The sequence below is a fragment of the Octopus bimaculoides genome, chromosome 7 (genome assembly GCF_001194135.2).
Source record: "Octopus bimaculoides isolate UCB-OBI-ISO-001 chromosome 7, ASM119413v2, whole genome shotgun sequence".
NCBI classification, from domain to species: Eukaryota; Metazoa; Mollusca; class Cephalopoda; order Octopoda; family Octopodidae; genus Octopus; species Octopus bimaculoides.
The window spans coordinates 32,142,462-32,164,933 of NC_068987.1; the positions used below are offsets into that span (position 1 = coordinate 32,142,462).

Genomic DNA, 22,472 nt, shown 5'->3' on the forward strand with positions numbered 1-22,472 from the left:
ATATATATATATATATATATATATATATATATATATATATATACACACACAACACACACACACTACCACAGCAGCACCTCCATTCCCATCACCAATGCATGATTCCATTTTTATGATACACCTGTCACTTCTCAGTCATTAGTGTCCCTGCTACTTTGATGTTATCAGTGGTGGTTGTATTGGTGTTTGATCATAGAATACAAGAATGATTGATTCCTAGTGCTAGAAGGATGAATTTGGTAGTGTCTTTGTTAACTTAGATAACAATAATGGTTGTATGATGAAATATGACAACAATATCCAGAGCTTTGATTCTGAGTGAATCTTAAATTTATTCTAATTAAAATTTTGGGGACTAATTTGTATAATAACTCTTTGTAAGTATTATCCATGATTATAATACAATTATAATAAACTGCTTCCTCTGTATTTGGTGGCTGTTGTTTAGCCCCTTGTCAACTATCATCAAACTTTTTTCCTGTTGTGATAAAGTATCACACTTTTTCTTAGGGCTGTAGGGATGTGATTTAATTGATATTTATATGCTATTTCTATCAGATAGAGATTTTTTCCTTACTTGGTTGTTTATTCTTGTCTTAGAGATTGTGTACAGTGTGTGCGTTTTGAAAAATGAATTTCAATACATTTACACAAGTTCCTATTGTTTGATTTCCATTCACGTCTGTGTGTGTGTAATGGTGGTAATATGAGAACTATATCATTGTTCCTTCCCCATTCCTCTAAATCTAAGTATCATGTACCTACACAAACATCTTTCAGTACTGGTGGTGCAGGACTTAATTTGTTTGACTAACTTTGGAATTCAAATTCTGTCAACGGTAACATCACTTTTCATTCCTTGTAAGGAATAATAACATTGGTATATGTACCTGTAATGTACTGGAACTGTTTGAATTGCTTATATTGGTTACCTGATTTGTAAGGTTAGTATTGAGTAGCACTAGTGTGGCAGAATTGTCAGGGTCAGTACTTTGATATTTGCTTTTTACATCCAGAATTTATATCCTGCCATGGTCAACTTTATTTTCTGTTCTTGTGGGAAAGTACTAGTCATGTTGTTGGTTTGTTTTGGCTCTGCACCCTCTCCCACCAAATCTATGGCTTTGTATCAATAAAAGACCATTATTATTACATCATCACTGGTGTTCCTGTAAATTCAGAACAAGATATAAATTATCTGATTTGGCTGTTTTTCCATTCGCATTCATGGTATTAAAGAAATTTCTTTGCTGTCTGTGAAGCTTACTTGGATTTCCTGTTGAAACCTCTTTTTTCGTGTATCCTGTGTGTGTTACCCAGGAGCCCCCCAAAAGCATGTGCATTGTAGCTTCTTGTTTTCCACTTTTTCTGAAATCTGAATTAATAACATAAGTTGTTGGAATTGGTGCAAAAAGGAAAGAGAGCTGGATTGGATAATCTAAAGCAGTCTTTTGGGAATAAATTCCTTCTGGTATTGTTACAAGAGATGCATAGTGTCCAAAAAGTGGGTTGTGGGTGGGTAAGGAAAATAGTAGCAATGATTTAATTCTGCAGAGTTTCATTTTTAAAAAGAAATAATTTTAATTATTTTGTTACTCAAAAAATAAAATAAATTGATATTATTTTGGGTTAAAAATCCTGCTCGAGTCAGCTTTACCATCTGTCCTTCCTTATGAGGCTTGATTTATTTCAGTGCCTCACAATTTGTGGCCTTGTACCTCTACTGAGAATTATTATCAGAGTACAGTGATGGAGTGGCAGTAACATGAATAGTAGTTTCACTCATTAGGTGATTAAACTTTTCCTCCAGGGTCAAGTGACAGTCAAGTACATGACTTGATTGAATTGACCAACTGCTACTCCCAAATAGGTGACCTTGTGTCTCTATTAGAAATTATTATTCTTATTGAAGTTTAATGTCTGAAATGGTGGTGCTGGATAATGTGCATTGTGAAATTCAATGATGCTGAGTTCAAATTTTACCATCGTTTGTTTTGACTGGGTTGATCAGTTAAACTGTTTTCCTATAAATCTGTGTTCTTACGTCTTGTACCAGTGTGACACCTAATAAATAATGATTTATTAGAATCAGTCAAGTTTCCAACTGAATACCATTGACATATTTTGTTTCTTCCCCCTGACCCTCACATTTTCTGAGATAAATCCTGTTGTGAACTTATCCTTTCATCCTGTTGTATGTTTGGGGAGGTGGATATTCAGTAAGTATACTGTGCTTGTTTCATATACGACTTCACCTTCCCCCTTCGTAATGAAATTTATATTTCCAATTTTTTTCCTCAAATCCCTCTTCCCGTTGCACATACAGATAACCTTCCCTGCTATTTTTTCATCATATAATATCACTTATTTTTGTTTCCAATATTATGTGACCAGATTGCAGCTTCTAAGGTTTGATATAAATGCTAGGAAAACAAAAGCATGCGCATAGACAACCATGTTTTCCATCATTTTGAAGATTAGGTTATTTTACTCTTCAATTCTGCTGATACCACCTTCCCTACATTTTTCTTTGCTCATTTGCCATTATTAAATTTCAATTCGTACATACAAACTATATGATGGCCTTCAAAATTTTGTCCACCAACACCCCATTTAAAAAAATTTTTTTTTTTAACTAAATATCAAACCAAATTTGAAAATTTTTTTTTTGCTTTTTATGGAATATTTTAAATTGGTTATTGTGATATATTTATGTACTTGCAAGTATGTGCACCCTAGCACGCAATTGCAACTTAAATATGCACTTGTATTCTATACTTAATGGTGTACAGAGAGAAAATGTTACTATACTCTGGCATGGACAGAGCCAAGACACTGAAACCAGTACAAGAGTACTTAAGGGGATTTTGATCAGTACTCAGGTACTGTGATGCAGTGGTAAGTTCTCTGCATATCATATTTTTGACTCAGTTTCTTTTCCCAGATGTGGTCGTATTACTTCAATTAACATCCCCCCAGGAAAGTATAAACTAAAGAATTTTCGATTTCACTTTTCTTACCTGAATGCAAATATTTAATACTGTGGAGCATTTAGTTTCTGCTGAGCTCTGTCCAGAAATTGGTTTCAAAACCCTGCTGGAATTGATTCTCTTACTTCAATGCCATAACATCCTAGTTGTGGTCTTGCTTTGGAGCTTTGTGCTAAATTAAAGAAATATTTCTTCTTAATCGCTGCTGTTTTTGATATATGTAAAACTTGTTCTTCATATAGACAAAACTAGAGGTTGAACTGAGCATGTGTAGACTGACATTTCTTGTTTTGTTGGTTAAGCTCTGTTGCTTCCAGTGAAGGATTTTGGGATGAAGTGCCTGCATACTTGTTGCAGGACGTTACATTTAGACCATTAATTTTTTTTTTTTTAAAGCCTAAGGTCGGGTAGTAATGATGTAGAGGGTGGTGAGATAGAACATTTGGGGTACCTTTGAAAATCATATCATGTTATCGACAAATTCTTAATATTTTCACAGGTAAAAGAGTTGCTTATATCCTTTGGGCCCTTAAAGGCCTTCAATTTGGTGAAAGACAGTGCAACTGGTTTATCAAAGGGCTATGCATTCTGTGAATATGCAGATGTAATTATTACAGATCAGGTAGGTTTGCTGTTTTTGATTTTGCTGCACTTGTATCTTGTTTTCTTGCTGTTAATTATTAGAAACACTTAGTGTTAAACTCTACAATCACTTATCATTCTTATGCTAAATTACCCAATTTTTGCCATTGGAAGGTAGTAACTTGTCCAAGACTGCATATAATGTTTATGATTAAAAACAAGTAATTCTGTTTTGTTTATATTATATGTCAGTCATGCTGGTAGAGGGAGATTTAAATAACTAAGTAGGAGTAAGTGAAAGTCAGTGATGCTAAAGCAAGTAAACTGTGGTAAAAGGTTTTGTTCTGAAGTCGCTGGTATTTTAATTAAAATAAAATTGCAAATTTTTATCATAAATTATATTTACTATTACTTTATCAGTTTTGGACATTGACACACACACACACATGCATATATACGTATATGTACATGCCTACATCTATTTATATATATATATATATATATATATATATGCATATGTGGGCACAAGATGTCATGAAATGTGTACAACAAAAAAGTACAAAGCGGAGGGTCAAAACTGGTAACACAAACAGGAAGGGCTGCTAAGCCTAAATGTGGTTGTAGTGGTGAATGCGTAAATCAAGCTAGGACAAGAGACAAACAAGTACAGTCTTCCTTGTTCCAGCTATAATGGAGAGAAAGAAAGAAAGATGGCCAAACTGATGAAGGGTCGTTCTTTATGTTTGCTTTGTTTTCCACTTGTGTCTTTTGTTGTTGGAAAGAATAGTTCATGTACCATGTACTCGTGCTTCATACTTTTTTATTGTACATGTTTTGTGACGTCCTGTGCCCCCTGTTTCTTTTCACTGTCCTGTTTGTGTTATCAATTTTGACCCTCCACAAAATCCCAAATTTTATTTAATTTGCTTTGCGGGAGCAACTGTTTTATTGAAAGCATATATTGTTGTTAAATGCTCGAAATATGAGACTAGAAAACAGTCAACAACTGATGAAGGGTTGTTCTCTAGGTTGTTTGTTTTGTTTTCCGTTTGTGTCTTTTGTTGTTCGAAAGAATAGTTCATGTTCCATGTACTCATGCTTCATACTTTTTTGTACACGTTTCATGACGTCCTCTGCCCACATATGCACATATATATATATATATATGAAACTGAATATTAAATGCTTCCCAAAATATTACCATTCACATGACACATATACATACATACATACATACACATATACACAAACTTTTTTCTTTCATTTTACTCCATTTTTTTATGCTTGCCCTTTTTTTGAAACAGGATGTTATTCCTGTGAAATTGTCAATAAAAGTAAACAAGCATGCGTGTGCACTCACACATTTCTACAGACACATGTATAAGTAAGCACATGCATAGATATATATATGTAAATATGGATATGATAATGATCTATGAGTGTAATACAGAGAGAGATTACTGTGTGTATATGTGTATAATAAGTATATATATATATAAATATATATACATATATATATAAATGTGTACACAAACTTTTAAAGCTGTGGATAGGCAGCTTGGGTGTCTTCCACTATATCCCAGGACTAACCAAAGCCTTGAGAATAGATTTGGCAGACACACTGAAAGAAGACCAGCATATATGTGTGTGTGAGTGTATACAAGTTGTTGCTTACGATGTCGAGGGTTCTAGTTGATCCGATCAATGGAACAACCTGCTCGTGAAATTAACGTACAAGTGGCTGAGCACTCCACAGACACTTGTACACTTAACGTAGTTCTTGGGGATATTCAGTGTGACAAGGCTGGCCCTTTGAATTACAGGCACAACAGAAACAGGAAGTAAGAGTGAGAGAAATTTGTGGTGGAAGAGTACAGCAGGGTTCACCACCATCCACTACCAGGGCCTTGTGGAGCTTTTAGATGTTTTCGCTCAATAAACACTCGATGCTCGGTCTGGGAATCGAAGCCGCGAGTCTGCTGCCCTAACCACTGGGCCATTGCGTCTCCGTATACAAGTAGTGTGTGTATGTATGTATGTATGTATATATATATATATATATATATATATATATATATACACGTACATATATATACACATGTATCTGTGTGTGTGCTTAATATACATGTGCGTGTGTTTATTTTTTACTGTATCATTGTCATGCAAAGGTGTTCTTTGTTTCAAATCTGTCATGCAAACGTGTATGAATGGGTCTGGTGAACTATGTATGGAAAATAAGTAAAAGTTGTTAGGAAAGCTATTATACTATACAAAATCTATCTGATCCATGTGCTTCAAGTGATTCATTTCTTTGTATATATATATTATTACAAATTAAAAGGGTAAAGATTTATCAATTTATTAATTTATTAATAAATGAACAATTAATGATTTTACCAAGCCCTTCGGTATGTAAGCCACCATTATCGGTGGAGAACTTATTTAAAAGTTCCCATACATTTATAAACATAATTAAGGGATCAGCAAGCATTTGCTTCACCATATACCGAAGTTCAGAAATAGCAGCTAAAAAAGCTGAGACTCCAACAGATAGCATTACTTGTAACTCACAAAGGCAAAAACAAGAAGAAAAAACAATGAAAACTAACCATTTAAAGTTAAACATAGACGCGTTTCTGGATTATGAATGGTAAAATTCAATTTCCGTCATCGGTATGATATTCCAGTAGTACATTCGACTGTGCTAGCAAACCGAGCAAGTATGAACGAGTGAAGATCATGCCTCGACACAATCTGAAAGCACAACCGAACTTACCTCGGCCAATCGTTCCATTACCTCCTCCTCAAGAAATTACCATGTGCGTTACAAACCGCAGAAGCTTTGCGTTTACTATCAGCAAGTGAATGATTATTACAAATTAAAAGGGTAAAGATTTATCAATTTATTAGTAATTTCTTGAGGAGGAGGTAGTGGAACGACTGGCCGAGGTACGTTCGGTTGTGCTTTCAGATTGTGTTGAGGCATGATCTTCACTCGTTCATACTTGCTCAGTTTGCTAGCACAGTCGAATGTACTACTGGAATATCATACCGATGACGGAAATTGAATTTTACCATTCATATTCCAGAAACGCGTCTATGTTTAACTTTGACTGCTGACATTTAGTAAAGGCTTCTTTCATTGCTTTGATCTGCCATTTTCTATTATTAATAAGATTTTTGGCATTTTTGACGACACACAATAGTAATTATTATTGAATTTAAGTGTCAGTCAGATATGTGAAGATAGTCACCTTGTAATTGATGTCTGGGATCCCATTACAGATTATAGAATACAGGTTGTATTCTGTACATTACATATACTACTGCTCATTATAGAAAAACTTATCAATTTATGGAATTTATCAGTGGTTAGTTTCTATGAATTGACAGTTTTAAAATAATGAAAGTTAACAAAACACTTTTATTATAAAGTGTTTTCATATTTTTAAGTATTATTTAGTTTTGCTTTGTGGAATTATGTGTGTAACAAAAATACCAAATTGTTTAAAACATTAAAGCTTTACTATTATAACAACATATGTTTTATTCTTTTCTTCAAGGCTTGTGCAGGGTTAAATGGAATGCAGCTGGGGGATAAAAAGTTAATTGTTCAAAGAGCTAGTGTTGGTGCAAAGAATGCACAGAACGTAAGTATTTTATATATTTTTAGAAGTCTGATTGTTGAGCAGTTTTAATTATCATTTAACAATAGAAATTATTTTATTGATTGCATCTCTGAAAATGAGTCAGCTTTTTCTCCTTAAGTTATATTCTTGATGATATCAGAATACTTTGATTTGCAGAGCAGTTAATTCAGTCTGTCTTTTGCTGAAGTCAGACCACCAAGTATTTTTCACATGTATATTTCTGTGTTTAATCAAATGTAACACAAACCATTAAACGTATAAACTAGATGTATGGAAAGGAATATTGAGAGATCATGTTTGTTAAATCCTTGTTGATCATTGTTTAAGAATAAATAGTCAAATATTCACGGTTGTTAAATATGGCCAATCATCTTTTTACATTTCACATTCTGTAGGGATTGTTGCTTGATTCTAATTGATTCTAGAAGTTGACACTAGAAAAAATATTGAGCTATTCATACACGTACTGTTATATATACAGTTACTGTAGTGCAACCCAATTAGTGTTGAATGCAGGAAAACAATACCAACTGACATAAAATAATATAGTAATGTTTTTAATGCAGTATAACAATTATCTGGATGATTATCTATAATTGTCGTTGTTGACATTTCTGGTAGTTAATTTCTAGGGTTAATGTTCAATTTCATCAGGAAATTGATCTTACACTTGAATAGATGACATAAAATTTTCACAGTCTTTAGAAATAATAGGCCCCCACACATTTCTAACTTAACAAAGATTTAGCTTGGTGGTTAAGATTTCACTTTAGTGTTTAAACCGGCCATATCCAGCCCAAATATTCTACATATTTTATATTCAAATGGGTGATATCTAGCCTCTCACACTTAGCCTACATTGACATTCTAAAAATAAACAATCACATCATTGAAACCTCAAAGCTATAGGATAATGCATGATTAATTCAAAACGATTTAAGTGAAAAATTATTACATTTAACAGAGTAATCTGAATACTAAATGGTTAAAAAATAAAGTTTCACTCCTAAAAAAATGCTTTTTTTTTTTTATATAAGGTATACAATTTGTTTAGTTATATTATATTTTTTTTGATAAGAAGAATTTTTTAACACATTTTAATCTTTGTATTGGTATGTATAAATATGTTTTGTATTTCATCACATATCATTGTATTTAAATGCCTGTACCATGTGATTTTCCAAATGAAATGAGTGATTTCAGAATTGAGATTGTAATTAATGGCAGTGGTAGTTGTGTTGCTAGTGACAAAACTGATTTATGATTAAAAATTTCGAGCTTTAGAAAGAATTGGTTGTTTTGCAGATTGGACAAATGTGTGCAGGCTTGTTTGCAATTGGTTGTACTGGGTGGGGAACCAATTCTTGGAAAATAAAAGATAATTCACCAAATTGTTTATTTTACAACACATAGCAACCTGATGTATAATTTTAACACAAGTTTATTGGAGTATAAAGAAGCAATTTATTCAATGTCAACCTTCATTGTCCACCACAGCCTTCACATGCTGCCTGAAGGCAACACAACTCTTCATGATGAAGTACTCAGACATGTCCCACTCTTCCCTCAGGACTTGCTTAAGATGATCAACACTTTGATGTGAAGTTCTGTTGGTAGAGTGCTCCAATTTGCCCCATACGGCATAGTCCAGGGGTTTCAAGTCTGGGCTGGAAGAAGGCCAGAAGTTGGCAGGCCAAAAGTCAGCGAACTTGTCTTTGCAGAATTTCTGCACTTTCTTCACTGTATGTGCAGGAACACCATCTTGTGTCCACACATAATTACCATTGGGGTAGTTAGATTTAAGCCAAGGCAGAACCTTATACCTCAGGACTTAATAATAAACTTCAACCAACACCTTTTCTCTGGACTTGGAAAAATGGCAAGGCATCTTTGTTACATCAAATGCCATGACTTGAGTTGGGTGCTTGATCCTAAAGACACCCTCTACTTCAGAAGGTGACTTAGCAATGTATCATCATTGTTACAGTTTAAAACAGCATCAATGGTAAAGATTTTTTCATCTGAAAATATTTTGACGGTTTGTTCATTGTGCTTAAGGTATCGCAACATTTTTTTTGGCCCTTTCATGCTTTTGGCTTTCATTGCATGAGTCAGTAGGTGTCTCGGGGTCCTCTCATCCCAACTGTAAATCAGTGTGTGCAACACTTCTGATGGTCTTTGGATCAACTTTCATGTCCATGGGCAGTTTTCTCATGGATGTTGTTTGGTCTTTCAAAATTTTGGCTTTGAGAGATTTAAGAAATGCATTATCCCATTTTATGTTTATGCCTTCACTTTCTCTTGATGCCCCCCCCCCATATCTAGCATTCAGTAGACAGTGCTCACAGAGGCCCTGGCAGTATCAGCATTACATCTAATTGCAATGTATTGTCTCTTGGCTTCTTGAGTGGACATGCTAGATCGTATGACTGGAACTTCTGCTTAAATTAACTCTATATGCCTCCACCCCGAAATAGAAAACAATACTTTAGTATTTACACTCAGGGATATATGAACAATAAAGGCTTCCAAAATGTTCAAAGTCTTGCTTCCTCACCCTGTATAACTGCTGTAAAAGTTGAGATACAAACTATACACTATTGTCTTTGTAACATATTTGATTCAAAGAGCATTATGTGGAGTTTTTGCTTTTAATTTCTCATAAGTTGTGGTTATAGCTGCATTGGTAGCTACTTCATATTTTGGTGTTTGTCCTTTTATTATCCTAATTTATGTTGTTAAAATTTCAAATCGATCTAACACAATCTTAATTATTTTTATTTGTAGCTTGTGCAGCTCCAAATTCCAGGTTTGAATCTGAACCAAGGAGCTGGTCCTCCAACAGAGGTACTCTGTCTTATGAACATGGTCACTCCTGACGAGTTGGAGGATGAGGAGGAATATGAAGGTGAATTAGATATGTTTACTACTTCAAAATGCATTTATCATGTATTTTTATAGTCTAAACTTTTTTCTTGTCTAGCTGGAAATTTTACAATATTACAGCTACTTCACTGTGGCTTAGGTTGTTAACTATGTTGTGTATATATTTGTCTCAACAATTTATATGCTTACATTTTAATTCATGAAAATATATATTCACAACATGCACTTAACTGATTTATAGAAAGTGTAGTGTTGTGAAGGGAACACACTTTCAAGGGTAAACTGTGTATAGATGGATTTACAGCTGGAAGGAATGTTGAACTGGCTCTTGGAAATGACTTGAAAATAAAAGATGTCTTTACCTCAAAATTATTTTGGCATGAAGAAGGTTGATTGGACTTGGTAATGGTGGCTAGAGTGAGAAGTGAATGGTGTTTCTGAAAATAAAGGGAAAGGTATATGCTGTTTGTGTGTGAAGTACCATAATTTATGGGAGTAATGGATACAGAGAATAGACTGAAAAGAGCAGAAATGAATGTTGGTGGCGGTGTGGGTGTCTTTTCCAACTGAAGCAAGGTTCTTTGTTGATGTGACAGTTCAAGACTTAGAGAAATTAAACCAAAACAGTTTTGATTGGATCCTGACAGCATAATTGTGTATAAGTTGGTTTGCACAAAGGTGTTTGTTCTCTCTCATTCAGTTTGGAGAACATATGTGTTCTTGGGGTGTTTACTACCAGTTGTATACTGAAATTGATTTAGTCATCTGTACCCTCTATTCTTTATATATTAGAAGCCTCAAATTATTGAATATATTTTATATATTATCAGAACTATTATTGATATTGGGTTTGCACATGTAATTGGAAAAAATATTTCTTTTGCAGATATTGTTGAAGACGTCAAAGAGGAGTGTGGTAAATATGGTATTGTGCGTAGTCTTGAAATACCTCGTCCTATCAAAGGCATTGATGTACCTGGCTGTGGAAAGGTGAGTATTCCATTTTGGTTAGATCTTTATATAGTAAATACTTTAGGGTGCATTCATGGCTGTGTAGATACAGAGTTCACTTTGTAACCATGTGGGTTTTAGTCCTATCCTTGGGCAAATTTCTTCTCCTTTAACCTTGAGCTGGCAAGTGCTTTGTTAGTGAAATTGGCGGGTGGAAACTGAATGGAATTTTGTTTTTGTGTGTTTGTTTGTATGTGTGCGTGTGTGTGTATATATATATATATATATATATATATATAAATGTATGTACAGGCGTAGCTGTGTTGTAAGAAGCTTGCTTCCTAACTGCATGGTTCCAGGTTCATTCTTGCTGCATGTTAACTTGGGCAAGTGTCTTCTACTATAACCTCAGGCTGACCAAATCCTTGTGAGTGGATTTGGTAGATGGACTTGGAAAGAAGCTGATCATACATATATATATATATACATATATATATATATATACACTCTCTGAGTGGTTGGCGTTAGGAAGGGCATCCAGCTGTAGAAACTCTGCCAAATTAGATTGGAGCCGGGTGTTGCCATCCGGTTTCACCAGTCCTCAGTCAAATCGTCCAACCCATGCTAGCATGGAAAGCGGACGTTAAACGATGATGATATGTATGTATGCATATCTTTGTGTCTGTCCTTCACTACCGCTTGACAACCGGTGTTGATGTTTTTACATCCATGTAACTTAGTGATTTATCAAAAGAGACTGATAGAATATGTTCATGTGTGCGTGAATGTTGTCATTCTGTATCTTTGTCACAGCCTGCTTGCAATGGTGATATGGATATTCTCATTTTCTCTTAACATGGCAAGCTGCTTTGCCTTTTCAAAGACCAGTGGAATAATTTTTAAAAAAATCTTTTATTTGAAAAACTGGTAAGGGTTGGCAACAGAAAAAAATTTCTGATCTGACTAATATACTACCTCAGATCAGTCTTCATCCAATCCATGGAGAAACTGACAAAATGAAAAAAATTGATATTTTCATTGATTCTATTACTGTATTCCTGTCTAAAATACATCCTTGTATTTCAATTAAATTATTGAATTTAGATTACTTTGTATCTAGCTGGAATAACAAAGTGTAGTATAGGACTTTATAGAAGAAATCTGTACCTTATTGAATTTTCAATAGAACTTTTACACACATAGACAGATAGCATGAATTGCTATCATTTATTGGTATTTGAAGAAATCAGTTCATGCCTGAATACACACACATCTCAGTAGGTTAATTGAAATTACACAATTTTAAACAATTGAAGTAGGATATTTGAAATATAGTTACTTGTAAAATCAAAGTATATAAATTTCTTATATCTATTTATGCTTGGTAAAACAGAAAGAAAAAAATTCCTAAATTTCTTTCAGGTATGTAAAAGTTTGAAAATAACAGGCCAACAAAAAAGGTGTTTCCTCTATTGTTAAAATACTTGGACCTAAACTAGGGTTTTTTTTTTTTTTTTTGACACACTCTGACATCCTATTATTGTCATCATGTCTAAATTTTAAGATACTGGGTCCATAGAATTTCCTTGCTTTTTCAGTAAAACAGCTTATGAGGAACAAGGCATAAGTTACAAACATAGAAATTGTTTTTCTTCGAAACCAGAACGTTTCCATACAGTTCTACTGAAGTAGTAGTAAAAATCTTAAAATTTCTGCAGTAAATTATATCATTGTTTAATGCCTAATTTTCCATGAATTTGCATTTGGATAATTATCTTCAGTGCTGAGCCTCCTCAGGAAGATCATGAGCCTAGTTGATCATCTTAGTTGATCACCCACTGATAATTGTGAGGTTTGGGTATCTTGTTTCCATTTTTTGATTCAGCATATCAAAAAATTAAATAAATAAATAAAAAACTTCAAATCAGGTAAAGATGTCCTAACAAAATACCTATTAGGTTGTGTAATTAGTCTCCATTCTATGGAAGACTGGAATTGGAATAATCAGAACTGAATTAATGGGGTTTGTTTGATGAAGATTGATTAGGTATTCATTTTAGAAATATTATTCAGTTGTTTTCAATAGAAAATCAAAAGATCTATCTGTTAGGCTTTATTCTAAAAGCCAGTTTTGCTGTGTGTATCCTGGATTTTAGAATAGGTACACCATATCCCTGTATGTCTTAAGGCGGTAACTAAAAGGGTTGGCATCAAAAGAGAATTCAACTAAAAAACGTCTCGCTCCTCAATCCGTGGTTGTATGAAATAGCTGGCATAAAAATGTTATGTCACTTTTCCTTTGAAACTTCTTCAAATTTAGAATTATTATTTAATCTGAAGTTTATTTAATTTTATAAAAGGTTACTAGAACAGAAATTCATCATAAAAATGTTGGATGGTGTACTGCAAGTGTTTGAATTTAAATTACTAAAACATTATAAAATGTCAATATTTTGATTTTAAAAATAAATAGGAAGACTCCTATGGTGTCAAAAGCTTTGGTAGAGGTATCAAGTGGTTTGGTAATTAAAGGTTATGTACATTGATCTTGTACTACTTGACTGGATAAAGGACCTACTGATTGGCAGCATGTGGTACTGCAGCAGACCCGTTCACTCACAGTAACATGTTCTCTTACTCAACAGTAATGTTTAGGAGCTGCAATGTTTACTGTCAGGTCCACATATGCTGCTCCTTGCTTTATTTCCTTAACACCTCCGCTCAGTTTCCTATTGCTTGTAGTCATGGTGGTAGTGGAGTAGGAGGAGACCCCCGAGTAAATTACAAGTCTGTGAAGCAATTGGTGTAGTGGGGACTGAATCCAATAAAAAGAACAGCAAAAGAAATGAAATCATTCCAAAAGAAAACGGTTACTAAAGAATTTATGTAAATTTTTTTCCCCTCCAGATTTTTGTTGAGTTCAACTCAATCATCGATTGCCAGAAGGCTCAGCAAGCATTAACAGGCCGGAAATTCTCAAACAGAGTTGTGGTAACATCATACTATGACCCAGATAAATATCATCAGAGAGAGTTTTAATGGAAATCCCCGATCCCCCCAATTCTTTTTTTTTTTTGGTTCTCGCCTCTGCTTATAACAGTAACAATACCACCACCAACAACAAGAAGTTTGGTTTTTACTATTATATTATCTATTATGAAGAGAAAAGCAACACCTGATAGACCTAACAACAACTGAAAGAACGAAACTGGAACAACTACTACTTTAAAAGTACAGTACACCGTGTCATTTATCATCTTTTATTTTTTACGTTTCTGATAGGCTAAATGTACAATTTACTGTGTCATAACAACAACAACAACTAATACAACTTTCTAATCACATTTGCAAACATGCATCCGTGGTGCATACATACACTCACATAACACATTCCTTCACCCACCCCATCCATCACCACCACCCTATTTCATGATTTCATGTTTCAATTTTAAGCCACACTTATTTTTTTTTGTCTTGATAACCATCCTATCTCTTCCCCCTTATCCAACCAACCCTTTCCTCTTCAATGTTATTAAGGCACAGTATTATCTAATCTTCATCAAATACTATTACTACTACTGTTACTATTACATACTACTGCTACTACTACTAATAGTAATGATAATATTAATAAAAAATATAAAGTCTTTTCTTCAATGATTTCTTGATTTTTTTAATGTTTTTGTGGATGGTCGACTAGGTCTTCCCATTCTGTCCTTGCCATCCACTATCAATGAGTTGTCTCTTACAACCCCGTTCCCTACACAACATGCATATAACTCTAGGTGTATAAATGCAATGCATGCGTATTATATTGGCAAATTGGCTGTCTTGAGTTCAAATCCCACTGAAGAAGTAATGTTTGCCTTGATAGAGCATTGAATAAGATTCCTTGTAGTATCTGTTCTGGGCATTGTGAGTTCAAATTCTGCCACATGTTATTATAGCCATATTGGGGACTGTTAGGAATTGATTCACAAATATCAACAACAGACAAAAACCTGCAGCGACAGTTTTCTTAGTTGAAGCAGAAGATTGACTACCACTGCGTCATATATAATATACATATATATATATATATATATATATATATATATGCGTGTATGTGTATATATCTACAAACATGTATATATGGATGTTAAATGATGATGATGTATGCTTATTTGTCCCTTTGTCTATACTAAGGGACAAATACTTTCTCATACTTAGAAATTCGTGTATGCACACACACACACACACACACACACACACACACACACACACACTTTCTCGTTGTCTCTCTCTCTTACTCACTGATATCCTACATTTTTTTCAGGCATACATATATGCAAACATATACTACCTTTTCCATGCATATTTGCTCATACCTCAACACACCTAAATACACTTCCCTCAGAAATGAAAAATTATCTTTAGTGCTGTGATTTTTGCTTTCTTGGTTTGTGAAGCAAGAAGTATCACTGGAAAAATAAGCTTGCATACAACCCAGTTCTTCTCTCTCTCTCTCTCCATCTGTTCTACACTATTTCAGATATTTCACACAAAACTGTCTGTCTGTCTCCTCTTCTTCAACTCTTCCCTAATCTAGCACATCCATGTTTTATCTCATGTCATGGGTTGGGACAGGATAATAATTGATCAATACTCCTTTCAGCTTTATTAATTTTGTTTTCTCTTCAGTGTCCAATTTATAGTTTCTTACACTACTCATGAATGCTGGAGTACATAACGTTCCAATTTACTATTTTAATTAAATTCTCTTGTAGATACTGCTGGGGTTATTTTAGAATATCAATGAACTACTTGTTAGATATGTGTAATATTAATAACTGTAATAAAAGAACAATGAAATAAAATTGATAGTGTGTGTGTGTCTGTATTGGAAAAATAGCAATTATGACTTCTCAATGCTGTTGTAATTAAATTATTCCAATCAGGAACTCTATAGCATTGCACATGAAAAATATTTCAGTGTACAGCAGCATGTACCTTCATTATTGTTTTAGTTTTTCTGTCATGCTGAATATGTTAACTTCTTGTAATGTTATTGAATGTTGAAATAGCTGAAACTACAGAGAGGTCAACAACTTGGATGTTGGTGTGAAATTTTGTCTCTATAATCTTAGTTTAAATGTTGCTATGGTCAGTCATCTGCTGAAGTTGATATGATCTAATTTTGTATAAACTTCCAATGTATGTAAATCCTATTACATAATTAAGCTCCAGTTTAAAACAAAACAATATGAGTGCATGGTTTTCAGTACCAATCAATTGGCCTGTTGCTCTTTCCTTACCCAAATAATGTATTTATCATTTGATACCTTTGTATTCATTATTTGTCTAAAATAAGTCAACAGTGTTAATTTTTAGCTAGATCATAGAAAGCACTATTATTTGATCACCCTAGAGTAAGGTTTAGTAAAGAATGCATCCTATAAGTACTAGTGAGCCAACTGACTTTTGTTAATTAGTTTTGTACAGTGTAATAAATTGATGTAAGTGAATGTTACCATTAGCAGAAACTAGTGTGAACATGAATCATCATACTACATGTCTTTTCTTCCATGTTGGCATGGATCAGGCAGGTCAGTTCCAACAGTAAACTGGCTACTTGATTATCTGACACATGTAACAGATAAAACCAGCTGTCTGTTGTGTATGTCGTGGTTTGTTTTTTTCTTTTGGGTTGGGGTCTATTCCTTTCAACAACCATTTTACTGCTGGACTGAGTGCTTTTTTTCACCATGTCACTGGCACTTCTGCTTGGAGGTACACTGACTGGATAAGGTGTTCTTCAGGGTGTATATTATTCTGGGTGTACTGTATGAATATTACCCACCTAACATGGTAAATTTTCTTCAAAATTATTGTTTTTGAAATATCATTTGACAGTGAACTGTTAGTGTCAGACAGTATGCCTTATAGTATCTGTTAGGGTCCTTTGCTCTCTGACAATGCCTGAGATGACACTAGTGCCAAGCAGTAGTCTTCTAAGGCAGGTAATAAGGGTTGGGATGGGGTTTTTCCTTTGGACAACATTGGTGGCATGGAGAAGGGAGACTTGCATGCATGACCAAGTGCCTGTCTTCCAGATAAAAAAAAAATATATATATATAATAACCTTGTCAAGAACTGCACATATAGATACACTTACATTGTCTCACTGATAGAATCCCTAGAGATGGTTTTAGATTAGTAAAAGGACAGCCATTGTATCAATATATCAACAAACCAATTCATCAAAGAGGACCATTTGATATTCACAAATACAGCTGATATGTATGAAGTTGATCATTTATGTCCCCTTGGAAAGGTTGAGAATAGTGTTTAAAGTTTTACTTTTAATTATTGCATATATATTTTAGAATATATCAAACGATGGAAGATTTGTAAGTTATATTTTGAGTGGATCAACAAAATAATTGCCTTCTACTAATGTATGTGATAGTCATCATCATTTAATATCAGCTTTCCTTACTGGCATACTGGTTGGACAGTTTAATAGGCTCTGATTGGTCATTAGATACATTCTTGCACCAATATTTCAGTTTCGGCATGATTTCTATAGCTGAATGCCTTTCCTAGTGCCAACCACTTTAAAGCATGTATTGAGTGCATTATTTTGTGGTTCCAGTACTGGTGGGGTCCCAAGATGAGAGAGCTAACCTGTTAGGGAAGGTGACAAGAGAAAGAGTGGTGCCTTAGTTGAGGTGCTGAGTGGTTAAGCTACATGTGATGGGATAAGTTTGTTATCAGAGTACAGGTGGAGAAACTTAAGACAATATTGCAGAGAATGGGATGGTAGAAAGAAAACAGTAATTGGGTGCACGAGTCACTTAAAAGGAAGGCAGTAGGATGAGTTGTGTAAGAGGAGATATAGAGCTACACAAGCAGTAATTATGGGTGGATGGAATGATACTAGAAGGAGAAAGGTCATGGTGCCACAGAATCAAAGTAATACTCATGTCAGTGAATAGGAGAGAGAGAATGGTGTCAGGATCATGACTGATAAAATGTAATTAACAATTAGGTTTCTGTTAGATGGTAGATACAGAAAGTGAAAATGTACCAATCAAATCTCTGAAAATCCCTGATAGAAATAATAATAAATAGCTAATGTATCAGGAAACTTTCAAGAAAGAATTAAGAAATATAACTAGAAAATAGAAACCCAGAAAGACATCATCATCATCATGTTAATGTCCATGTTTGCATGGGCCAGACAGAATTTTTTTTTTTTTTTTTTTTTTTTTCAACACTCATTTTGCCCTCCCTATCACTAGTCTTGTAACAAGATGATATTTCCCTGTAGTGAGACATGTTTTCATTGAAGATTGGAAACCATTGACATAGCTGCTATGATGGTGATGCTTATTTATATCTACAATAAGGTCAAAACAAGAAAACAAACACTTACAATGGATTCCTTTCTGTTTCTATCTACCAAATCCACTAATAATGTTTTGGTCAGCCCATGGCTATACTAGAAAACACCTCAAGTTATCACACAGCCGGACTAAGACCTTAAGGCAATTCAGCATAACATAGAATCAAGTAGAACAGATCCAGAAAAAGTTATGAGACAGTTCTAACAGTAATTAAAAATCTAAGATTAATATGGGAATTTATGCAAGTTAAATCAATAATTAAGAAAAAAATAGGTGACCTTTATGTGTATCAGAATAATTTACCTTTAACCCTCTAGCATTCAGATTGCTCTGTCAAATGTAATGCTTATTTATTCATTGTTTTGAATTAATTACCAATTATCTCATAGCTTTGGGATTTTGGTGATGTGATTGTATATTTTTAGAATGCATTGTAGAGTAGGTGTGAGAGGCTTGATCTGGCCAGTTTGAGTGTAAAACAGAATATTTGAGCTGGATATGGTCAGTTTAAATGCTAATGGCTTAAAGAAATTAGAGGATGGTAAACATAGCTTTACATACTTGCAAATTTCTATTTAATAATGAGGATTTAGGTTATATTCCTTGCTCAGACAATAACAAGGTTAAAAAATCCTGTGAATTACATTAGTATGAGAGAAATGGCAATTAAAAAAGTTAACATTTTATGGTGAGTAAATCACCAGCAATTAATAATGTATATCTCCAATGGCTTAAAGAAGAGACAAGAATATTACAACAAGCTCTTGACAATACTGCAGTAACAATACTTAATTTGAAGACAATTACCAGATGTGACAGGAAAAGACAAAGGAAACAGGATTCTTGTGAAAGAAATTTTGTTTTCTTATTTGGAAAATCGAAATAAATTAGGAATGGACAGAATATATGGATAAAGACATGGGAATAAGTTATTTTCTTGGAGTTTTGATTATACATTCAATACGGTGTCACTCTGAGGGTGAATAAAAATAAATCAACATGGAATGATGTGACATCAGGAACCCCTTATGAGTTTGGCACCACTGCCTTGTAATATATATTGATGACAGCACAAAATGTTATCACAAACCTTTACCCTAGTTGATGATTCCACGTTTCCTTCATTGCAACTTATAAGACTATGATAAACTTCAAGGACTCTATACAACGTGCTAAATAAGAGTAATGTAAAGCTGTTACCTTTCCATTCACACAAATGCAGACACCTCCATACAAGTGAATGAGGAAAAGAGGGTACACAAATATGAATGGATGTCTTTTATCTTTTACTTGTTTCAATCATTAGACTGTGGCCTTCTGGGACACCACCTTGAAGAACTTTTTGTCAAATGAATTGACCCCAGTACTTATTTTTTAAAGCCTGCTGCTTATTCTATCAATCTCTTGCCGAACCACTAAATTTCGGGGGATGTAAACACACCAACACTTGTTATCAAGTTGTGATGGGGGACAAACACAGACTCAAAAGTCACACAGTTATTTATCTATCATCATTTAAAATCCGTTTTCCCTGTTAGCATGGGTTGGATGGTTTGACAAGCTGACCAGATGAAGGGCTGTTCTAGCTCCATGTCTGTTTCGGCATGGTTCCTATGGCTGGATGTCCTTCCTGATGCCAACCACTTTACAGAGTGTACTGGGTGCTCTTGCACAGCACTGGTATGGGTGTTTTTACGTGGCACCAGCACTTATGAGCCTGCAAGATTAGGGATGCTTTTGTCTATATATGGCATGTTTCTTTCAGTTTCTGTCTACCAAATCCATTCACAAGGCTTTGGTTCACCTAAGGCTATAGTAAAAGACACTTGCCTAATGTGCCACACAGAGGGACTGAACCTTGGACAGTGTGAATAGGAAGCAAGCTCTTTACCACAGCCACACCTGCACCTGATAAAAAGTTTTAATTACTTAATGTATGGTAGGATCTCATCTGTATTAACTAACTTCAATTTGGCCTTGCTACATGAAAGAAATCCTGGGACCAAAGAGGTGGAAAGAATTTGTCAAACTTGAAAAAGACAAATCAGAGCAGTTATCTGAGAAATAATGCAAAATGGTAAATGAACATTGTGAAGAAGATTTATGTTAGTTTATGTCCGAAATAGACCATAGGTCAGTGTTTCTTAATATGTGGGGCTGTGAGGATTGGAAAAGGTTGAACAAATTGCAATGAGATAGTTTTGAACAGTTTAATTTTGTTCAGAAGGAAGAAAGAATTATATGGAAGCAAAAGCAGATGTGGTTTGATGCACCACATACCAAACAAATCATGAGTCCCATATAGAGGCTCCTAAAAATCTTGTACTGAAAAACTACATCATACACAATCTATTTTATTTTTGAAACTGAAAATAACCTAGAAATTGCTTCATTTAGGTGTACATCAAACTTTTCAAACTACTACCCATGAAACTCAAGACCACAGTATTTTTAAAGCGATTTCAGTTTTTTCACTTTCTAGATCCAATCGTATTTATATGCATGCATATATTAATCGTATTTCACCCAAAACGTTCTTTGATAGCATTTTATCAAAGGTTAAAAAAAGAACGAAACATTTTTCTGGTCATGACGTTATCTCCCCTCTGTAGTCCAGATTCCAAACTGCCAAGGAATGTCTTGGAATAGGAAAAGGACTTTGTTTTGATGTCGGCTAGTGAAATAGTTACTGATATTTATTTATTTCAGAATAATCTGCTATATACGAAGACAATCTCAGTACAAAGGGTAACTATAAAGTCATCCTTCCTTCCACGTCGCCTATTTTCCTTTTTTTTACTTCAAATAACAAATGTCATTGTCTCTCTGAGCTTGCATTTTCGCTCTCTCTCTCTCCATCTATCTATCTATCTATTCGAACATTACTGAAAGATGCCGGTTAAATGGAATCTGAACGACATAACCGAGAACAAAGTGGCAAGTGAGTGCATGACATCAAATTTATTAGCTCAAAACCCTCCAGAGTCTACTTAACCTTTCATTCTTGTTTTGGTGTTGATAGTGTAATTCTTTTACGACCAAATAATGTATAAAGGAGTTGGATTCAGACCATTATATTGATACATTATTACGTTACGTCTACAAAAGGATTGAAGACTGGCCGCATTATTGCAATAGTAAATAGCGTCATATTCAATCCATATCAGTTTCCTTATTTTGTTCTGGTGGTATTTGTATTCCTGATTGGGTTGGATGTGAGAGAATAGAGTCTATGCAGTATTTTGATATGCTAGAAATAATTGCTGTAAAAATAAAAATTTAAAAAAAGGGAAAGCGAAAAATGGCAAGATGGTCACCACTGTCTTTCATCTTACGTCTGTTCTATCGTCGTGAACCTAGAGTTAAAGAACGGGAGGCAGTTGATATTGTATACACAACATACACGAATCATAAAGCAACAAACTTTACTAACAATGGGGAATGTGTAAAAGCATAAGGATTAACTTAACGAAACGAAATGAAAGTATTTACTTTCATTTTGAATAACCTAGGAAACAAATATATCTGACTGAACGAAACAAATATATCATTATTTAAAAGTCACATTAAATGGAGATATAATAATTTGAAAGGTTATCTTTGGTTTTTGTAAGTGGAAAAAAACCCATTTAGGTAACTTGGTATTCATTCGGAAACGTTAAAAATTTTTAGATGGTGTAATAATACAGGATAAGAGCCAATAGAAATTTCTAAGCGATACTAACATTTAGTTTTCATTTCGTATTTTAAGAAAACATTTTTATACAATTGGGTAATCTTCCAGTTTAGGGAGGTAAAAAAAAAGTAAATAAAAATACAAGGGAAATAACTTAACGTCTTACTAGTATTATCCGTACTACTCTGAAATGTGTTTTTTTTTTTTTTAGCTGTTTATAAATAAATCACACGTGATTGAAGTTAACTGTTTATATATAAATCACACAAGTGATTGAATATTATAGTACCAGCTGCACAACAACTTATGGTAATCTTCCTGCATAGGGAAATAACGGTCAAACTAAAGC

The 22,472-nt window shown here is 34.1% G+C and overlaps 1 protein-coding gene across 1 annotated transcript in view; it reads left to right on the forward strand.

Annotated features, from left to right (window-relative positions):
- LOC106879966 (splicing factor U2AF 50 kDa subunit) overlaps window positions 1–14,716 on the forward strand; it is a 32,130-nt gene extending 17,414 nt beyond the window's left edge. The window contains exons 6-10 of the mRNA XM_014929726.2: window positions 3,490–3,612; window positions 7,136–7,222; window positions 10,010–10,130; window positions 10,995–11,098; window positions 13,967–14,716. Of these exons, the coding sequence (XP_014785212.1) occupies window positions 3,490–3,612; window positions 7,136–7,222; window positions 10,010–10,130; window positions 10,995–11,098; window positions 13,967–14,098 (567 nt within the window). The 3' untranslated portion in view covers window positions 14,099–14,716. The remainder of the gene's footprint in view (window positions 1–3,489; window positions 3,613–7,135; window positions 7,223–10,009; window positions 10,131–10,994; window positions 11,099–13,966) is intronic.
- Window positions 14,717–22,472: the final 7,756 nt, after the last annotated feature.